Source organism: Lipophrys pholis (genome assembly GCF_963383615.2).
Source record: "Lipophrys pholis genome assembly, chromosome: 4".
Lineage (NCBI taxonomy): Eukaryota > Metazoa > Chordata > Actinopteri > Blenniiformes > Blenniidae > Lipophrys > Lipophrys pholis.
In genome coordinates, this window is record NC_137637.1 from 29,968,666 (window position 1) to 29,992,133 (window position 23,468).

Sequence of the window (23,468 nt, forward strand, 5' to 3'; positions counted from 1 at the left end):
CACTGTAAACATAGTCATGCTAAACCGAACAGAAAAGCTCTGTTGTCTGTGGTGGATTTCCCTCACGGCTGCGTGTTTATTCTCCAAAGCGTATAAATGCAGAAAGTGACAGCATTATCTTTTCTTGTCAATTTGTTGCAGGAAACGTCTAAGAGAAATGAAAAACTAATCTTCTCTGTGTGTTTAAAGCCTTCACTTTATGAGAGATATCTTCCGGTGAGCTATGTATCGAAATAGTTTTAAGGGAGCAGACATAATGAAATGTTTGGATGGAGCCACTGGGGATAGACTGTTGGCACAAATACTTCGAGGAACTTCATCAAAAACATAAATGTGATGTGAGGAAAGCAAATAGGATAGACAGACAGGTGATCTAACTTTTAAATATGCCTCTGACGTTATAAAATCTCACCAAATCCGATCATCAGCCCGGGCCAAGCTAAAAATAAACCAAATCATTGACCTATTTCACAGGTTTAAAATGATTTGGGAGTTGTTCGACCTTTTTTGGATTTTATTTAAAAAAAAATTTTTTTCCCTCAACCTGTCTGGCTCTTTTTAGTTAACATTTTTAAAGTGACAGACAACCTTTGGTGGGACTGTTGAAAATTAATTGAACTTAACATCTAGCAAATAACATTCATAGGTGAATAGATTTATTTATTTTTTACAAAGAAAAGATAACCCTGATAAGTTTTGTGAAACTTGTTCAAAAATACCTTTTGAAACTATTTTTAGGCGATCGCTCCGCAGGAAAAGGAGACATATCAAGCAAGGTGATATTGAGGTAAAAGGTAGATAGACAAAGAGGTTTTCTCATCCTTTGGTACAATCAGCGGCTTGTCTCTAGGGAGGCGAAGCAGTTTCTCCTCTGTCGCCTCCTCTGTCATCCATGCTCAAAAGGAGGGACCTTGGTGGGGAGCGGAGCGCAGCAAGCGATGAAGACATCCTTAGCGAGGGGGGAGTGAAGGGAATGAGGGAGACTGCACCACAAGGAGTGAAGCTTACACTTCACAGCCTACAGAGAACCACAAGGAGACATCGGGGAGGCACACCGTGTTCAGTATCAGACATGCACGTCGCAGGATGAAGGCGAGAACGCTACCCAAGAAAACAAGAAAGGGCTGCATCATGAAAGACATCACAAGGTTATTCTAAAGTGATGGTTTAAAGACTCTTGGAACCATTTGAAGATGTATACTTCAGTGTTTTATTGTGGTGCTTTGAAGAAAAAAAAAATGCTGATTTGCTGAAAGTTTCTTGTCAAACAACACTGCCTCCATGTAACAGACAGCTCTAACTTTGAGCTCTCAACACATAACAACCTTGACTTGACCATTTTTTGATGCAACTCATTGACTTCGACTCGCAGAGTGGTATATAAAGCGAGGAAATGCTGCACATAATGGTCTTTGCATGATGTCCCCCCACTGCTGCTTTTCCATGACAGGGATTATATATCAGGGGAGGAGAATTCCCAAAATGATTAGTGCATGTCAGGCAGGAAACGTTGTGCCTCATGGGGTTTATTAAACATCCTTTGATGTCACGTACGCTATTTGTTCATTTGCAGACTAACATAGCTCTAATTTGTGCTCTTTAACAATACTGCCATATGGTGGTGAAGGCAGCAGGGTTTACTCAGGACATGCCCACACTTAAAATGAGAAGGCAAACTTTTAGTGTGCCTGCAGGGTCTTAGGCCATTAGTGAGAGAACTGGGGAGGAGGAAAAATGGATACTGTACTTAACATAATGTTTCACTTGGCTGTTAGCAGTACATAAACATGTAGTTTAAAATGCAGAGCAAATAAAAATTAAAAGGATTCTCATGCATTTCTATGAAAACTAATTTCTCATTTGGCTTGAATTCGCTCTAAAATGATAATGATTACGGTAGAGTTAGTCACGCGAGTGATCAGCAACGTAATGAGGTGGGAAAAGTGTGTCATTTGGCTCGGGTTTAGACTCAAACTAGGTTTTTTTCAAATGTAATCTATAAAATAAAAACGGCCTCTCATTCAATCTTTAGTTCTCGGACTGCCATCGATTTATCAACGGTGTGCAGGATATATTCAGAGTAAGTACATTGATTTATATGATATATAAGATAAAAAAAAAATAAGACTGAATCCTGAACCCACAGGTTGTAGTGAAGCTGTTTTCTGCACTACAAGTTATGGTTAGTTGTGAAAATATATAACAACCTGCACTCAATTGCTTTGTGATATCTTGGTGACGTATATTGCAAATTGCCAGGGGTGGGGCGAATCTGCTGAATATATACTTTTTCATCTTACCATATCATCTGTTCTCTTTATGACGATCACTTATTTGTGGCCGGAAGTCCAAACAAAACACACAAGCTAATTGCATTTAAAAATGTAAGTAAACCCACTGTTAACGTCAGTTCGGTGTAGTATATTATTTCTAGGTTTTCTTCTTTTAGAAATAAGGCATCCAAACCTGCAAAACATCAGAACCACCTCACAGTGTGATGGACACTAACTCAACATCACTGCTAACCACATCCTCAAAATAAACATGAAGTCCAATTACAAACTATTATTACCTTAATGAAGACAGAACGTCTACATGCAGTTTTATGGCTGAAGGCTGAAGATTTGGAAGCAATTTGAGAAAATCTTTATGACAAGTTTGACTCGGCAAAGTTCCTCACAGCGTCTTGCTACATGAATACAAAAGCAAGCCAATCAGTGTAGAGAAATATCCGACATAGAGTGAATTCAGGTCTTAGCTGAGAAACAATATCTAAAAATATTGCATCCTCGTGTCTTTCAGTGGACAGAATATGAGCAGATGATATGATGCAACCGTCAGATGCCTGTTTTTTTGGGGGGGTTTGTTTTCTTGTGGAAATCTCCCGGTATGAAAACAGGCTTACTCATGAGGCTACAGCCTTGGCATGCATCGACCGCCCCGCTGATGAGCGCCTGGTGAATGTCAGCTGAATGAGGCAGTGAATGAGCTGGAGGGTAGAAATGGCTTGTCGTTAATGTGGCTTCAAATGAGATACAGTACGCATCCAAAGATAATTTCAAGTTTATGCTGCAAACAAGTTGAAGCTAATTAGCAGCAAGACGGCAGCATCAGAAAGTAACAGTTGGGCCGATAAAGATTGAAGATTATCCTGCTATATTAATGTAATACCTCATGCTTCAGTGGGTTTTAAGGGGGAAAAAAATGTAACATCAAGGAAAAGGGAAAACAGACATTTTTTTTGACAAAACTCAAAATGCACAGACTACCAGTTCAACATAGGGTAGGAGAATCCTCGAGGAAGCCCATGGGTTGTTTATTTTTGCCTCAATTATCACCCCGGGGTCTAGCTCAAAGACAGACATTTAATAATTCATCTGTTCTTTTGAATTAATTTTATTCTTGTATTTTTTGCCGCTCTCAATACGCTCTAAGCCAAGATAAATAAATGTGAGTATCTCCTAGTTAGTAAAACTGAATGGTGGCAGTGGGATGGACTCCCAGTTACCACTTATTCGACTGGTCAATTGGTGGCAGTTACAGAATACAGTGAGGTATAAGACAGGTGCAGTGCATGTAGGATATGCCTTGAAATGTATTGTATGAATTTCTGAAATTCATACGATAAAAGAAACTTAATCACTAAAACTTCACTTACTTCCACAGTCAATGCATGACCTGACGTGTGTGAACATATACATTTGTATATACTTTTTGAAAATCCTATATTTTCTAACAGGATTCTATGATCCATCCATCGATCTTCAACATCGTTTATATTCTGTTCAGAGTAGCGCGGCACCGCTCCCAGCTAACTAAGGGGCGAATCTGCACGCACACACAGGGAGAACATGCAAACGCCACACAGAATGGCCCCTGGCTGGTATTTAAACCCACGACTCTCACGGTATGAATCAAACTGAAAAAGCTTTCTGAGCAAGAGATTATAAAAGATTGGTCAGCATTTTACCTTCCAGGGTATTTTTTTCATTACATAGAAATGGGTTTGTTATTCTGACTTTAAAAAGGTCACAAAGGTAAAAAGTGAATCAGTAACAGGGCACTGGAATGGTCTTACAATACCAGGCTAAGGTTAAAATTTGAAATTCCAATTGGTTTAATGAGGGCTGTATAAATATATATATATATATTTTTAAATATAATTTCACTTGTTAAAAAATCAAAACTGATAATGTGTTTTGCATGCAATATTTCATGTTCTTTTTTTTTTTTTTTTTTTTTTTTAAATCAAACTCATTTTACATGTTCTGGTACTGATAGCACAATCTAGCATTAAGTGTGATGAACAAGGAGCTGACACAGAAGATAAATGAGAGACTAATGGAGACTCGTATCGAGGACTCTCCAACAATCCCCTCTGGTGACCCGAGGCGTGCTGAAAGACGACACAGCAAACACTTCACAATACAAGTGATGAGTCCGACGAAATTGGCATCCTTCCTGAGAGCAGGGAATTAGGCCACAGTATTTGAGTCACGCTATGTGTTGATTCAGACCAAGATGTCCCCCTTCAATTGCACGGCAAGTCCAGAGCACACGGTGAACAGTTGCTCACTAACAATCCATCAGACGCCGCCACCCAAACAAGTCCCTGTACGCACAGGCATGCGAAGTAGCACGCATGCAATGCATCCCACACAGTCCACACACTCCCAACGCCAGTACACTGAACTGCTGTGTCTGCAGGCGATGCACACACTTCGGGCTGTGCTCGTACGCCATTAATCCCAACCATTTATAAACGAGCACCTAAATATACACAGCGCTTAATTAAAGTTGGGCATCCATTATTGAAGCGAATCCCAGTTATATGGGATGAGAAGGTAATTAGTCCCTCTACACCTTAGTGCTCCTCTCTGTTTCTAGAGGTTATAAATACCAGCCCCGCCGCTTCATGAAGGGTATCCTTTAAATTACATCCCCGCATTTTACAAAAGGTTAGAAGAAAGGATTTCTGAAATTACGTGACATGATGTTTAAACACAGAGCCATTAAGATGATCGTCATCCAGCGGGGAAGGCACAACCTGACGGTCGTCTGATGCAGACAACAACACTACAAGCTTCTCAGATCATGTGCACAGATCAGCCGGGGTGGAGCTGGCTTCCCAAGGTCAGCCTGTGTCCTGAGGAGACAAATAACCTTTCCCCATAATCTTTCGAATGTCTTATAGGAATCACTTTGGGTAATAACAAATAATGACTGTATCTTTACCATTGGGAAAGAGGTATTGATTTTTTTTTTTTTCACCCACCAAAGCCTGGAATTATGACCTTAGCTTTACAGGGATGGATATGTCACTGTTTGTAGGATGAAATATCTGTTTTTGTGACCGGTCACAGACGTGAAAAAAATAATCTATCCTCCAAAGTGAGAAAATCACAATATACCAACTCAATTAAAGGCAAATAATATCACAATTTGTGCTCCAATTGACTTCAGTTGCTGTCTTTTCAAACGCTTACACCCACTACTACATATTAATTAAAATCTGAACCAGATAAGACTCAACAAATGTGTATTTTAATTGTTTTCATAATTTGCTGTCGTGATGCACCGTTTGTCACACAGATCACACACTTTCCGTACATTTTGAGGAAACAAAGATACTTGCGATTAAATTGCCCACCTCCTGTCTTCTAGAAATTCTTTTTTTTCCTCATGTACAGCTAAAGCTTTGAACAGAAACTCATCGAAACCAAGCTGCTGAATATTACCACAACAGTCCCATGCAGTTTAGTTTTGAAGTTAACGCTGGTGCAACTTCATGCAATCAGCGCCCTTTGCGGTCCTCTATTGAGCAGCACCGTTTGCTTTCACCTCTTATATAATGCTGACTGACCAATAGAGCGCAGCATCAGGTAACAACTGTGATGCCTTTTACACTGGGACATACCTTTTTCTTCATGACACCACTGCTATCTGCTGTTCACAATGCGGAGCTATTCATCTACTTGAGATTTTCTAATAAAACTTTTGAGCAAAATAGAAACATTTCTGAACCGTGTAAGACATCTTAAACATAACCACAAAAGTCTCATGCAGTTTAGTTGCTCAGTTGAAGCTGGTGCAACTATTTGCAATCGGTAATCTTTGCAGTCCTTCGACCAAACATCAGTGTTTCATTGCTGCAAAAATTATCAACTAACAAATGATTCAAATGCAATGTGCATTACACCATCATATTTGTTAATGAGGTACATCACAAAATGATTCTTTATAATTCGAGAAGAAAATAATGATCACAATGTAAACGTGCTGAAATTTTCCTCTTCGGGTGTCAATCAGCGAAGTCCACAATGAAACAAAGCCCAGAAGAAGGCAGTGAAAAGGCCAAACTGCAATACATTTGAATTTCTCTGCACCTTGTTATACGTATCCTCTGTAGACCGAAGCCAATGATGATTTGACATTAAACTCAATAGTGTAATGAGGATTCTGTCTATCAACCTATTTCTGCTTTTTTTTTTTTTTTCTCCACACTGAAGTTCTCATCACGACCCTTTTAGTTCACATCTTGAGTTTGAACTTTGAAAAACAATGGCACGCCTTGCCATAAATTATCTTACAGCACTGCATCAGTAATTACATTTACAGAAACATAACAACCCAACAGCTTGTTCAGGTCAAGAGATAAAATTGATCTAACACATAATAAAATGCCCTAGCTGTGGATAGGTCTTAGTCCTGCATCTTATTAATGCTGCTTGTTATCAGGATAAAAGCTTTTTAGTATAAAGTATATAGTATATAGTGCACATAAAAAAAAACACAAAAGTAAGCAAAGAAAGCCACATCGCTGCAATTAAAACCTTTGGTTGTAAAAGGTAAAAATAAGGTGCCTTACACTTCCTCCTCTTCTCCATCTTCACCACCGTTTTAATGACATTCATACGGAGCCATAATATGCACTAAACTTATTTTCACGAGTCAACAGTCATCAGGTTATCAGGCTCTCTGTGACTCCAGGCTGAACTAAGTCAACATATGCTCATACAGAGCAAGAAAATAGAAAGCATTTTCAGAGGAGGATCCGTAGAGTGAAGGACAGCAGTGCAGGCGTCAAGAGTTCAGGGTTTAGCCTTTTAGAACCGGATGATTGAATTTCTTGGCAGGGGATTCATTAAAATGATAATTCTTATTTATGAAGCCCTTTAAAAAATTAAAATACTCTCCATGTACTGCTTGCTATTAATTAACTTTTTTCCTCTCATTTTCTTTCTTTCTCTTCTCCACCTTTTTTTTTTTCTTCCTTTACTTCCCACTGAACTTGACACACTAATAGGTTATGAATAATTCTGTTTCAGTTTAGACGGCAATTAGCCACATTGCCAGAGGCCATTCTTCTTCCTCTCTAGTGGAGTGGTGATTTAAGACCCAGCTGAGTTAGGGTGCTCCAACTATCCCGCGACCACATCATTCACTTCTCTCTTTCTCTCTCTCTCCCTCTCTCTCTTTCACAATTCAGCGATGGAGGGAATAGAAAGAGTTAACTGAGTAAATCCCCTCTCATTGATAAAGTCTTTCACTTACGTCAGGGTGGGAATGGGATAGGCCATTAAGAAGAACAGCACAAAAGGGTCAAGGGCTTAGTTTTGAAGATATAAATGTCTGAGTTTAATTGAAAGAAAAAGTATGAAAACCAGTTCTCTGAGGCCCAAATAGTGATAATGGAGTTATATTGTCAAATGGTGTCTCTGTCTAGTGTTCCACTGAAAAATTTCGCCATCACTAATTAGCCACAGGACCACATGGAGAACAGCATGTCTTTGCTGCTGGAATTGATACATCAGAGACGAGCGAAGCAGCTGTCGTTAGAGGGACTTAAATACAATAATTACAGCGCAGACTGAGCATTGGGCTACCGGCACAAAACCTCATCTGGTGATTAAATGTAATGTCATGTAAACGGAATAATGGAAATAGTGCTTTCAACACAGAGGCGATAAGTAAATGGAAGGTGGGAAATATTTGTAGGAGTCGAATTAACAAGACTGATACCAGAGTTTTGCAAATTACCCAAAAAATATAGAACTTCCTACTACATTAAAGTGCCGGAGTAGTTCCTGAATTAAAAAACAAAAAAACGTAATTGGAGGTTTGCAAGTTAGTTTTGTCCCCCTAAATTAGGCTTGTGTTAATGATGTGCAGAAGATTGTATTATTACAGTCTTACCATGACTACTCTAATACAGTTCATCTGAAGTTATATCATTGAGTCGGAGAAAGATGCACTATAAACTAAAGAAAATTATTTCTGGACAGCGGGAAGGAAAGCACTGAAATAAACTAACCTGTTTAAGGCAATGGTATGCTTTCATGTTGTGGGGTGGATTTATTGTAGGGTTAATGATGCGTTCTCCTTGAGTAAACAGGACTTTGGTGAAATAGTCACTGTCTAATGCTTACACAAAAGCGAAGAGTCGGTTCTGTGAGAGGACAGAAAGACAGCAGCTTTGTCGTTGTTTAGAAATGCCACAAAAGTATTGAACACCATCTTTAGAACTTTAGAAATGATGTAACTATCAATGATTACAGCCGTGAATTGCTTTATATAATGATTGATTGATGCACAGGCAGGTAAACATGCAAACAGACCAAGAACAACATTTTGGGTTTTTTTCCAAATATACTAAGATGTCGGAGGAGTCCTTCAGCACTCACTGTTACAGGATGGAGATCATTCCTATCAATTTGAATTTTCATTCCGATCGATTTTAAGGCCCCCGCTGTCGGCCGCCTCAGGATTTGGAATCGAGTCTATTTCTGGTGGGTTCATAGTTGAAGCAAGCAATAACCTTCTAAGAACAGCAGACACTCCAGATCAGGATCACCACTGAAATTAAATCAATTGTACCCTGGCCCAAGGACCGGTCTGTCGACAAATTTTCAAGGAAATGTGTTCATTAATCCTTGATGTCACTCAGACAGTCAGCAGAGGGAAAAGAATGTAGCCACAGCAGTGACGGAATAAAGAAAGAAATAGTGCATCTCGCTGAAAAGTCAGCTCTGAATAATATATCTTTGGTATTTATAGGGTAAGGGTTATTATTACACTTGCTGTCCAGGGTGCCATTGTTTTCATCTCCAAGCCAACATCTGTCTAATTGATGGGTCATTTTTACATTTTTTTTTCACACAAAATTTCTATGTACAACAGATACAGATGATAGATAGTGTCAGAATCATAGTGGGTTGGTGAGAAGTGACACCCCAAAAAATGTAAGAACAGTCATGGTAATAAAGCTATAGATTTCACACCAGTGAAAATGTGCACCAGAAGGTCCAGCAAATAATAAAGGCACAAATTGATGATGATAAATTGGTGCTTTCTTTGTTAAAGCACCTTGCAAACTTTATTATTGTCGGCATTATAATACAGGTAAAGTTCTGGTGATGTTTTTTTGCACGTGGACTCGTTAACATTTAATACAGAGATTAAAAAAGCCCGATAATGGAAGACGTAAAGTAAAGATTTGACCTATCTGCATTTGTTTATTGTGGCATTAAAGCTCCACCTGCTCTCTGGATACCAGCTAAACAATGAGGCCATTTGTATTATTTAAACCCCAGGAACCAAAATAAATAAATAAATAAACTGTATCCAACTAAACAGTGACAGTTTCCTTCCACGACTGGCACCTCACAGGAAACTTCACACTTTCTTGAATGATCAAGAGGTTCCTCTCCTGCCTGCAGGCCTCCACCACATCCACATTTTCAATCTTTGTCACACTGTCCAACCTGCTGACTTTGAACAGTCCCTCTCCATGCACCTCATGTCACACCTCTGCACTCCGCTTCAACTGGAAATACTGTGCTGCCACCCGAAAAAAAAAAAAAAAAGGTTTCAATTTTGAGATGCAGGTTAAAAACAAAGATGGTACTTACACATGACTGTAAGAAAAACATTCCCTGAAGCCAGGACAACCTTCTCCCTCGTTGCCCGATCATAGATGCCCACGTGGCATTCATAAGGTCCATTGTCTGAGATCCGAACTTCTGGGAGCCTGTAAAGTACAAAAACAAAAATCCTCTGAGGTAATATTGACCTTTACGTTGATGTCAAAATCAAGACATGAGCACTGAGTGCAGATAAAACCAAGAAAGGCACGAATGAATGGAAAAACTTGATGCACGCTGCAGAATTTCATAAAATGTCATAAAATGTGACATATTAAACTCCACAGTCAAAGTTGAGAATCTTTCTGCTTCACTTGCTTTTAGAAATACAAGCTTAGCTCAATTATACAACAGTAGGAGCACCAGACAAGTCAAGACATTCTGTAAAAACATAAAACATACCCCACTGATGGTAGTTATTTGGAGCCCAATTTTCTGTTGACATTGCCACACAGTGGTGGAGTGAGTGGCTCTGACGCCTAACTAGGAAAGTATCCTGAGTTTGGTCCAGACTTGAACACTCCGGATGGATTTGAGTGACAGGAGTGCATTAACTCTTCTTCTCGTTAATTATAGGTTGGAGGACCAGCAGTAAGTGTATGAAAGGTTCCTTCCAACTTGAATTTTTATTCAGGTGAGGAATGCTTTTGATAAAATCATATATTTTCATTTTTCACTCTTAAATATTTTATGTTTTCAGATTAGGGTCTTATTTATTTCACATTCAAATCATATTTTTTCAGTTTTATATAGGGTTAGCACTTGTTTTAAACAAAACAAGTGCTTATCATAATAGGTATTTTAATTTCATTAAATCACTGACGAACATTCTTTTCAAAATCCATTTCCTTAAGTATTACTTTATTAATTTTAATAGTTGAAGAAGACACAAGGGCTCACAGTCAGTGACGGCAGGTCACCATTTCTGACCGAGACAAACTCTGTATTCTGTTCTCGATGAATATATCAACAGTGATAATCAAAGTGAGACACCACCGGTCACATTTAGCTCCTGTGATTTATTCCCACATAGCAGGAACAATTGTCCTTGCTGCCCGCACGTTTCATACGGGAACCTCTGTTGGAAAAGCAGTAGGGCGCTCCCAGCAGCCGGGCTTTAATGACTTCAGCTGTTTGTGCGCGCGCACGTGCATGCGTGTGCGTGCTAATATGCGCTTCCAAGTGTGTGACTGTGTGGATGTGTCTGGAGGAGAAAGGCTGACTCTTTCCCAGAGCAGTCATATCTGTGTGACAAATATAGAAACAGTTTCTCTTGGTTCAACAGCTATCCCAACACTGTCCTTCAGTAAGTCACTCTAACCTTGACTGAGACGAACAGACTTGAAGTGGATTCACTTTTTCTTTCTGGAGATGGAAATATGAAATAGATGCATGTATTCTTACACTTTTTTTTATTTATCTTTGTTTGGCTCATTCATTCATCCATCCATCCATGGACTTCTAGGACAGGAGTGTTAACCACTACAGTGAAGCTTTTGCACTAAAAAGACAAAAAAATAAAAAGTGACGTTTTTGCTGAATGCACCAAATGCATGTTTAAAGAAGCCAAGTATGAATAAAAACAAAAGGCAGGGAACACCTCTTGAAATGAAGTAGAGCGATCTCCACACATGGTTAGTTGAGGGATAAGCATAAAACCGGCAAATGTTTTTGTACCAAAGAGTAAAAATGATGAGACTCGCTCAGTGAATCTCTGGCTGTGGCTGTGGGAGAAATTGGCTTTGTGTTGGCAAATGCTGATGTAGCCCGTTGCTTTATTTTATTTTTTTTTACAAACAATACTGTCGTTCTTCTATGTACAATCCTGACCACAGCATTCATGGACTCAAGCCAAGGCTGGGGAAAAGAAAAAAAAAAAAAAAAAAAAAAGAACCCGGCTATTGCAAAGAAAAGAAGAAAAAAAATAATTCAAGTTGTGGAAGTATTGCTCGAAGGGTGAGAGGGGGCACAGAAAAACCCAAACCACAGCATTACTGAGTGGCTGCCGGTTCCTGAAGTCTCTTTCAGCCTGACAGCAAGGCAAGTCCATCAGAATTAGGAGTAGAAAAAGAGGAAAGGTTGTACTCCTAACATTGAGACGAGTGATAAATATTAAAACTGGGAGAATTAATGTTTCAGCACCTCCTCTAATCTTATTCAGAGGTGCCAGTCCACCGATGATCTGTTCACAGGAATTGAACATGTGACTTTGACAGTAGTGAAACACTCTTACTGCTGTCGACCATTCCTTATTATTGGGTCAGCTCGTGTCAGAAACCTTCATCTGAGTGGACTCCATATTCAAATGTAAAAACTCACTCGTTTTTTTTTTTGTAATCCTTGCTTTAAATTCTATAATAATAATATATCAAAATAATATATATTATATATTATATTAAAAGGACCACAGATATGTTAATGCAGTTTTCCAATCATTTACACTAAAGCAAAATATTTTGTGTTTTGAGACCTTATATGAATACTGTATTATCATGAAGTCATACCTTTTCTATATTTGTGGTTATGATATTTGTGCCACTCCTCACTTCGATTTGACTCTTCATGAATAATTGGATCACTCACTTTGTGGAAAAACTATGAATTTCACAGACATGTAGTAACAAGCACACAATCCATATGAAACGCCAAAGAACATGTTTGCCCCCCCCCCCAAAATGGAAGCTATGAAAACACGAAAAATCATTTTAACACAATGTTAGAATCAAAATTTAACACACCTCAAAACCTTCCATGTACACACATTAAAAAAAACAAAAAAAAAAACAACAAGCATAAACACAGTGGAGATCGATAGCAATGGGCCCCCATGGAGCAGCAGCAAAAACAGCACACCGCAAAGAGAGATCGATTGTCCCTGAGGAGATGCATCTGAAAGCTCTTTCCTGTTATGTAGGCCTTCCTCCAGAACTCCTCCTGCCTACAAATGCAAGCGAATGCAACTGCCGCCACGGAGAGTGAAAAAGAGCAGTCCTGACAGAGCGGCGTCTGATAGCTCATCCAGTCAATCTCTGCATCAAATTAACTAGCACATTGTCAGATACTCTTTCTGGTCTGAAGCGGCACGGGTGAATGGGTCAGGACTCCAGGCAGCGTACGCTCCGCGAAAAGCAGAGACATATTGCCGAGGGGGCCAGATGCGTGGCGGGGTGTGTAATCGCCCGTGTTTCCTTAAGGAATCAGCATGAAACAAAATGATGAGGGTAATGCCGTGATTCTGAGAATGCTAAAAGGAAAATGTGATTGGCCATGTGCTCGCTGGTTACATTATGGTAAGCGCTGATGCAGCACGTCCCTCTGTTGTGATCCACAAAGCTGTAGTTCTGTTGTTTGCCATCCTAAGTACGGCATTTATGGATTTCAACCCATACAAAAGCGGAAGAAAGCACAGTGATATAAAGGTAAAAAAAGAAAAAGAAAGAAGGATGGAGGTATTACTGGAGGAAGAGTGAGAGCTCAAAGAAGCTGACAAAAACATTGAGCTTTTTGCTGAATACAGAAGCTCCAATGTTCAAAGTGCTTTAAATGGTTTATTTATTGTTTATTATGCATCATCAATTTGAGAACTTAATTTCTCATACTCTGAGTATTTCTCACGTCCACCTGAAATTCTAGATATTACTTCTAGTAAAAAAAATTAATTTTTCACATTTAAACGTTTACTGGAAAGAGTTTGGAATGAAATTGTATCTTTTTTTTAATTTTTTTATTAATCTTTGCAAAAGTTTGGCAAAGCAAGTGCAATCTGGTGATTGCTAAACAATATGCATGTTTTAGTGCTTTAGTAAATATTTACAAAAAGGAAAATGAAGAAATATCATTTTTGGAAAGTATCTCCCAAATGTTAAACCTCTAGCATAGAAATATGGCCATATTGATAAATAATGAAACCACAAATATGGCCTGGATGAAATTTATGTCAAATGTGTCCTAACTCAAGATATTAAGTTACATTTCATGTTTGAGTTTGTCATTATTGTAATTTTCATTTGATCGTCCTTAACCCACATAGAACATATTGTGTTTTGCCTTGTTGCCATAAGGCTAACAGACTACTCACTACACCACTGGGCCACCTACATCCCAGAGACTGTCTGCAAAATCAACTGTAATTGGTCTTTGCTCACCCTTTTTCTTTGTTTAACCAAACCATAGCAACAATATTCCACCCACAATCTGACGCCTCACTCAGTCAACGGAATAAAAAAAAACAAAAAAAACTTTTTTTAAAAACTTGCAGCTGTGATTAATCTTGGACCTGGTTTGAATATAATTAAATTGTTTTCCCAATTAAACTCAACAAAACAGTCCCTAGCTGGAAAAAGTTTTTTTTTTTTTTTTTTTAAATTTCAATCTGAAATAAAAAAATTAAGAAACATGCATGCAGTCTAGAATAAAATAAAAATAGGTATTGTTTTACAAACCCTGAAAATGAAATATATTGTGCATCATATATGTATCATACTTAAGTATTCTGCATGAGGAGTCTAAAAATAACGCAGAGAAATTCATTTTATATATATATAGATTTTTTGTAAATATCTGTTCAAATACACAGGACATGATTCACAGCAACTGCAGAGGTAACATATTGTCAAGTCAAATTTGCGCATTTGGAAACAAACTATAAATAATTATGGCATTATGCGACTGTTGCCTGTAGGCAAGTCTACTGACTGCCACACTTTGACGAAGGAGTCGAGTAGCTCAACGGCCACAGGCAGACTTAACCTCCTGCGGTGCTCAGTGGTGCGTCCCGGTGAAGTGAGCCTTGCGCTGTGTAAACTCCTCAATGTATTCCTGTCCAGCACGTCACTGAGTCGGTGGGAGACATTGTTCAAAGTGACACGTTACTTGAACAGCGTTCCCCTCTCTTGACACAGCCATCAAAGGGTCCGGCGCCCGCCCCCGCTCCACTCCACTCCATCACTGGCCTTGTATATCAGTCTGTCTGGCCTGTTGTTCTCCGCAGTCTCAGACCTGTTACCCTTCATAACGGCGGCGGCATTATCCAGCAGGCACTGAAGCGCCATGAACCTCGTTGAGGAAGGAGAAGTTGCTCATGTGGTGAGGAGCTTCAGTTCATCTATACCCAATACACATTACTGCTAGTGTACACCAAGTATTCATGCTGACCCTCTTGAGGGAAACAAGGGGGCATCAGCACCATTAGTCTATCATTAACTCCTTTGCAGTTTTTTTTATTTTTATGGAAAGACCTTGTTAAAACGTTTCAACCCTGTATCCAACAAGAAGCCTCATGCTTCACAATGAAAGAGTCAGCATTGAACTTTTGAAAATGAAAGAAGAATGTATATTAGTTGAAGTCTATGGTGCAGAGGAAAGTGAGCGGGTGGAATGACTTGTCTGTGGGGACCCATTCAGTGAAATGCATATGATGGCATTCTTCACTTCTCTTCAGAGCTGTCGGGGGTATAATGGGTCAGTTGCATCAGTTTGTAGTCCTTGGAGCCAATGGGACATGGCGGTCTTTGGCACAGGAACAAGCCAGAAAATCCTTTCCCATCACAGGTGCACAACATGAAGTGGAAAATGTAGTGAAACACAAAGCTGCAGGGAGCCTGAAGTTTGACCACCGTTTGCCAACATCTGAGCCTGCAGCTTTGTTTCCTAACAATGGCACTGACATTGAATACCCAATCAATTATTATAATTTTTTTCTAATAAGCTGGTATGCATCCGATACGTTAATGCCAATTCCAAACATTTACACTTTGGAGTGTAGCATCTCGGATTTAGGCAGCCAAGACGTATTTGCATATTCATAGATTCGTGCAAAATGAATGGAGTCAAAGGTGTGGACTTTCTTTTTGAGAAAAATGTCTAAATATGCATTTTGGAGGGTATAAACATTCAGAGGTGACAAACTTTTGGGATTGGGGAACTACTGTTTATTCTTGATTAAATACATTGTTCCAAATTCCAGTGTTTCTTGTGGAAGGAGTCTTCTCTGACTTTGACCTAGTACTATAAATGTTGAGTTTATTATTGTTTTTATCATTAACATATTAAAACAAACAACTTAAATTATCAGTGAACTTTAACTTGACAAAAAAAAACAAATATTCCAATTCCACTTACTAAGAATTGCCCTTCGTTCCAACTTATTTGAAATTGGGGCTGTAAGCGTAACTAATATTTCAAGCAAACACAACTTTGCGACAACAATAATCTGCTATGAAAACAGAAAAATATTTTGAAAAGTTGGATTTCTAGCAGGAGCCGGGATAAGAGACAGAGTCAGTATCGGCATAAGATGTGCTTCATGCGCCATCACTCCACCCACACATACCCACTTAACCATGCACTTAAAAGAGAGATTTCTATCATGGGTTAAACTCAGCCTACGCATGCCCTTCATGTGCTGCATTTATCTTTTATGACAAACTTAAGCATCTTTTAAAGGAGAAAAGCAGACTCCTACAGCCAATTTGAGTCCACAAATTTGTAGTGTCACCAGCCACATCCACGATCTCTTGTTTTTCCTTACGGGGACTAACCTATTTGGAAAAAACAAACAAACAAACAAACTAATACATGGAATAATATATGCATTGACAATTGAAAACTGACACTTTTATAGCTGACCTAATTCCTTGAAATATTTAAAAAAGCTGTCAAAGCCATAAATGTGTTATCAGTCATAGATCAAGTCAATACCAGAGGCAGAGAAGAAAAACAATCCGATATTATTAGATCATAGCAACACATTAATTTATTAATGTAAAGACAGCATTCTGAACGTGAATGAAATGGCAAGGTGTTCCGGTACTGCTCTATTATATGTGTAAGATCGAGCACATTGAGGCTTTGTCTTTCGTCCTGGAGCTGGATTTATCAGACTGCTTCGGCTTTGTGCAGAAGATTCGCAATTCTCTAGTAGAAATTTGAGTTAAGAATCGGCTTTTTCCACATCTTAGTCGTGCTGGCACTTGATGAGAGCGGAGCTGTACCAACTGTGAATGTTTTGTCGACTGGAGGAACAGAGTGGCAGGAGCCTAGCTTTCTCTGAGGTGGAATAACACAGGCCAAGCACGCTGACACGTTTACAGGAGCACGTAGCATCGAACCGACCCGAGCTGCGGAGTGCACTTCCTCTTGCCTCTGTGTATGTTTGTGTGGGTGTCCATGCGTGGAGGGTCGCGTGTTCTGTTTGTGTGTGTGTGTGCGTGTGCATGTTTCTGTGTTTGCGTGCATGTAAGCGTGCGCACCATTCTACTGGTATGATGCTTACTCTCCCAAAGGGATAGTAGGATTGTCCAGATAAATCATCTTCAGCCGGGTAGCCACACCACATGGTAGAAACACAGGGTGAAAAGAAAGGGAAAATAGGAAGTAAAAAAAAAAAAAAATACAATGAGGTAGCAATGTGCATGAGCTGAATTCAAGAAGGAAAAAATAAAAATAAAAGCCACAGGATGACGGTGAGATGAAAGGGAATGATGAAAATGGGATTGTGACAAAAGGATGCAAAGTGTGAATTATTCTTGTTTTGAATTAAGTTGTAGGTGCAGTGCACGGCCAGCACTTTCTTTGTGTTGCTGAACATTCGGATATCTGCGGGAGGAGAGGAGCTGCAGCAGAGGGAGCAAGAAATAAGGAGACGGGCAGACAGCTGCCAGCCGTATTGTTGAGGCCCGGGGTGAAAAGAGGCAGTCCCCAGAACGCCTCAAACGTGTAATCAAGCCAGCCAGAGCCAGATGACTGCTCCTCCTCCCACTCCTTTTTGTAATTCCTTGCTCTCAGTGAAACCTGGTAATGCATACATTGTGTTGCAGATCATAAAAGCGGAGTGCATGCTCACCTGCATGCTCATGTGCCACACAGGGGCGGTGCTACCTGCGATAGTCACACCCTTGTGACAGGAATAAGGGCTGGCCTGGCCAGATGTTAGTTAAATCTTTAACACTGAACTCCTTATCCTGAGCAGGGTTGCTGATTAGAGTTCACCACTGCCTCCTGTTCTCATGCAATAATACAATGACCCCCTTCCCCTGGTCACTCCAGTTTGGCCGGGTCTGACCAACAGCAGATGGCTGAGCATAAAGTTGTGTAGAACTGCACGAGAGTTCATCTAGGGGCCTTTACTCTTATACTGCCAAGAGAATGTTTTATTACACCACACATTTATTAGTTACAACTCACAAGCTGTGCCAGTGGAGTAAAGGGAACTAAGTGCAGGAGTGAAAGAAGAAGGAAGTCTTGAACAAAATTGATTTCGAGTCTTACCGGACAGTTGACTGGTACACGAGGTCTTCACGTCTGCGGTAGTCCTCCATGTGAGAGTAATTTGTATTAAACATAGCATCATAGGTGAAGATTTTCTGCTTGATGGTACCTCCATCTGTGACCTGTGAAGCAAAGAAAAAGAGAGTGCTCGTAAGGTGAGCCCTCTAATGATGAATGGGACAGGATCTACTTTTTTTTGCCCCTGGAGCTCCTCTTATGAATAAACTGTTGTCCCGGGCCAAAGGTGCAGATAGTACTCCTGCCTGCAATTATCTCATTGATTCATTATACGCTTATTCTTTATAATGTGTAAAAGCAGGAGATTGAAAACCTGCTGACGCGATAACATCACAGCGAAAGGCTCTTCGCCAGCTGCTGGTCTGTGCTCATGCACATGGTTAAGTCTTAATGAAGACAGGCAGAGTGGGGTGTTCTGTATGTGTCAAGGAGTCTGGTTTTTGCGGAGGTAATGGCATGTGACAAGATACCGCGGAGGTAAAGGGATAAGGTATTCCAAAACACTGGTCTCATCTATTTTTTTTATTTTTTTTTTTTTTAACCCGTGGGCTTGGTAGATGATGGAGTATTTCCTTTCTTTTCTAATATTCACGGATGTGTTAAAGTCACTTTGCATTTGAATGACTGTGATTTCTTCACTCCCCAGAAGCCACAGACACCCATAAAGGAAAAAAAAAGAAAAGGGGGTGACAGGATTTTAATGTAGCCACTAATACTGCTTTGAAGAAAGAAATTGTTGGCGGGCCACGGATACGTCCTCCGTTCGCTCAGTGAAGATGCTATCGTTCTGATCCAATTCAGTCCCTTCACTGAGGTAAACAACGCCAACGCATTCCATGATTAAGTCCATATAATGTATAATATACACATCACCTCATGGAGAGACAAAGCCAAATTCTATTTATAAGAGCAAACAATTGTTCCCCGTGAATGTGGGTAACTCATATAACCTCTTGCCTCCAGAGAAGACACGCTGCCTCAGGCTTAGTTTGCTAAGTGGTGCTACAAAGGGACTTGACAATACTGGAACACACAAAAGCAGTAATGTGCAGATGAGTTACCTTTCCCACCTGTAACTAATAATCTTTTTTTTTTTTGTGTGTTACATTTAACCTTTATCCTTCAGCTTCAGATGTCTTTTTAAAGAGGTTTTTTTTTTGACAATTTGAAGCGAAGGTCAATATACTCGCTTGGTTTTTCTGAAAATAGTCCCCCTCCTGCACACCTAATTTTAGACTTTTGTGTGACACCATTTGGCGGGCACAAGTTTTGGCATCCTTGTCAACAACGTGAGAGTATTGTGGCCATCTGCTCAGTTTTAATATCAGTTCAGGAGTGTGGACACACGACGTGGCTTTATTTTGAGCCACAGAACAGAGATAGACAACAAGAAAAGGTCAGGCACTAAAAGCAAAGCTGTGTTTTCTAAAATTGTACTTTCCAACCACCCAGACTAGCGCTATCACTGTAGTTATGTAGTAATGGTCCTTTTACAACAACACCATGGGGCGTTTAGAAGCATTTCTTTCTGACATAGCTGTAGAACAGCGTAAGTGAAGTCTGTTACATCGACCCTTATAATTTAGGGTTTACAGATATCATACCCACGTGTGACAGACAGGTATCATAAACACACAATGGAAGTGGAGAGGAAGCTCATTTCACTTGATTAATGATGTTACCGACATATAAAGATAAATGAATGAGTGAGGCATGAGATGAGCTTAAATGTCAAGTATGCTTCAAAACTGTCACCGAAATGGAATGGTTCAATTCGAGTCATTTATTTTTTTATCTTTCTCAATTTCACCCAGGTAGTGCTTGAACATATAAGCTTTGATCAAATATACTTCTATTCTACAAAAGGATTTTCCTCATTTACATTTGCGATCTTCAAAACCCTATCCATCTATTTCCTTCATAGTCTCGGGTGAAAATGCTGTCAAGTTGTGTAAATAGCCAAAATCAGACATCAAGAAAAAAGCCCTATTTATTGATCCTCATAATTACTTGAAAGTTTTGAGTGACTCCGAGAGAATAAAGGCTTTAAATCAAATTAATTCCAGGTCGACACATCATGGAGATGCAAGCAGATGAGAAAGAAAAATCAACCCTCACATTTGTATTAAGCATACCAGACCTTTTTAAAGCTGTATTTACTATTAATAACAGAACACATGACATCATTTAACCATACAAGACACATAACCCCTTATGAAAGCATTGCAAAATTCACATTTTTGAAACAGAACTGATAAAAAATGAAAAATCGATGCACCTGTGAAGACATTCTAGCTTGTGCATGTTGTAAAAACCGATAGTAGCGTTCCACGTGATTGGCAAGGAAATGTTCAGCTTCAGGTATTACAGACTGTTATCAATTTGACCTAATACACGGCAGTGACTAATTCAAATAGCGATGACAGTTTGTCAGAGTTTAAACTGAGTAATAATTTGTCCACCTTTTATCTTCTACAGACTACATTTGAAACACTGCGCAAACTGTATCTCTCAGGTGACACTAGTGCAATAACCTGACTGCAGTTACTGACAGTCCACAGTGAAGGATAGTTTCATCCGGGCTGTTTGTTAAGTCTGAGGTGATATAGTCCGTCTATCGGGCCGAACTCCTGTATATATTACTGACACAACTTTGTCTAAAGAGACTGGCTTTGCCCTCTGAGACTGAAGGGATTAAGAATTAATTAATTAGAGAAATCACCATCTATCCATCTTCTACACTTCTTTATCCAACTTAACATTGCAAGGTACTGGAGCCAGTCCCAGGGGACTATGGGCAAAGGCAGGAAACACCCTGGACTCATTCTGTATCTATTTTTACTCTAAGTAGGTTAAATGTTTGCTGATGGCAGAAATACAATTGGATAACAAAGGTGAGCAGCAATAACCTTAGAAAAAGGTATTTATATATTAACGGCAAATCACTGGAGAAAACTCTCTTTTAGTTAAACAAGTCAGGAAAACACAAGCACACCTGCACACACACACACACAGAATGATGATGAACATGTATTTTAGAATTATTTTAAGCCGGAATAATTTGTTTTTGCCATTTTCGGAAGCCATATTAAAAAATGCTTGGCATAATGTAGTTTGAGATATTAGGACCGTAGAACCGACTGAAAACATAACTAATAATAAAAGGTATGAGACGATCCATCCATCACAAAATAGAGAAAAATTAACCAAAAATTACTTCATACATTGTCTTTTACTATATGTTCACTAATCCAGGAAAAAGAAAGCGAGTTTCCATAGTTAACACAACTTCCCCGTGTCAGGATATCAAAAACCGATGCCAGCAGTTGACCTGCAGACATTTTCTGGTCGACTCCTCTTTCACAGTCCATCTAATCCAACAAGCATTACAGCCGCTTCTGTTCTCACCCTTAAAAACCTGGCAGGTTACTGTCAGTATCGCATTTCTGGTTGTCTGAAAGCTCTGAAAACCTGGGAGAAGATTTCTGCCTCAGGAGTAGCACCGTCTCTTTATCCATCCCTCCATAATGAGTTAATTAGCATTGACCTGTAAACCACTCTGCAATAAATCTGTTCATGCAATCCCCACAAAATGACCTGTTTGTGCTGTAAAGGACAGATGAAGGAAGAACAAGACAGTTAAATGGGAGAGGGTGAAGAGCACCAAACTGGTGCCAAAATGGCGACGCAAGAGGGAGATGAATACTCTTTGATTGCAGAAAAACCCCGTTGGGGAAGCAAAGCTTTGCTACAACGGCTTTGTTGAATTCCGGCCATGCAATGCATACGAGGCACAGAGGCACCAAACCGCTCCAACATTCGGCCATCTGGAGAAATGAAAAGGCAAACATGGGTGGCTGAGAGTTAGCTACCCCTCCCCGGTCTGCCCTGTAGTAGATAGTGAATATTGGCCGAGGGGGATGGCCAGCAGGCAAAAGAGGAGACCGTGACAGGTAGCCGACAACGGGGTGAGTTTGAAGGTGCTCAAAACAGGGTCCTTTCTCCCTCCCGAACACACAACAATGCCAAGATCTCTCCAGAAAAGAGGGTGCCCAGTATCCCTTCTGGCCAGCCAGCTGAACTGCCTCTCTAATGATGCCTCCTATTATTGGGGTCAGATTAGGACTGGGTCTCAGGGGTTAACCAAATCCCTCCTCTGCTCCGCCTGTCTGGGGTGGGCCTATTTATAGGCTGCAGCTGCATCAGCAGCCACTGGAGGAAATTCAGCTAGCACACTACAGGCCAACTGTGAGGGATTCAACCTGAATCCTGCTTCATATTTTCAGGCAGTCGTCAGAAAATCGCGACAGTGAATCCTTTCATAGTGTTTTTTTTTTTTTTTTTCAAGCTGGTTCGGAAGAGAGATGAAATACGAGCTTTGTGTGATTTCTGGAGATATGCTCTTCTTTATGTACAAAGATATGAAATCCCTCGTGTGGTTCAAAACCATGCAAAGTTAACGAGGAGTAATAACAGTGTGATCTTCACAGGGCGTCATGTGAGTGGGTGAAAATGGTTTTCACAAAAAAAGTTCATTCATATTTTCCCAGCAAGCCTTTGTGATCCAAATCTACAAGTCTAACATTTCTATAAGATGGACAGCAGCACAGCAGCACAGCGCTCAAATAATGTCTTAATAAGATTTATTCTCGTTCAAGCCCTCATTTAAAGACTTAGACAAGCAGGCACAAAAGAGATGATCAGAGCATTGTCATGAACCGGCTTGGCACTTCCCTTCATATCCATGCTAATTTCCCTAATATTATTATCTGACAAAGTGTCTTTTTGAAAACGGGCTGAAGCACTGGGAAACATTGTCTTTCTTGTTAAACTGGTGTAATTACTGTACACAAAAGAGAAATTACTACAAAATCCAGACCCTATGTTCATGTGTAGAAGGTTTTCCTACATTTCTTTCATTCTCCATCAAATATCATTAATCTACTTTGGAAAAAAAATAAAAAAATCACAATGCTACAGTTTTGATACAAGTACTGGCTCTTCTTATCTAAAGTACAGAAAAGTTTGCAAATTATAGGGTCTCCACAGGACATCGCACACAACCAAATGTTTCACCGGGCAAGTGGCTAAAATATATTTAATGAGCTTCACTATATTTTTCCATACTAGTTAATTCAGCAGTGTTATACAGCCCACCAGAGGGTTTGATTCACACTGCTGGATGACATTACGACGAGTAAAAACTACAAAAAAGACATCGACTGATTTTTTTTACTATTATTACTACTTTTCGCAGTT

The 23,468-nt window shown here is 39.7% G+C and overlaps 1 protein-coding gene across 2 annotated transcripts in view; it reads right to left on the reverse strand.

Annotated features, from left to right (window-relative positions):
- Nucleotides 1–23,468, reverse strand: part of igsf21a (immunoglobin superfamily, member 21a) — a 178,943-nt gene that overhangs the window by 62,437 nt on the left and 93,038 nt on the right. For both annotated transcript variants that reach the window (XM_080460822.1, XM_080460821.1), the window contains exons 3-4: nucleotides 18,192–18,313; nucleotides 9,912–10,030 (exon numbers count right to left, since the gene is read on the reverse strand). In XM_080460822.1, coding sequence (XP_080316948.1) covers nucleotides 9,912–10,030; nucleotides 18,192–18,313 — 241 coding nt within the window. The remainder of the gene's footprint in view (nucleotides 1–9,911; nucleotides 10,031–18,191; nucleotides 18,314–23,468) is intronic.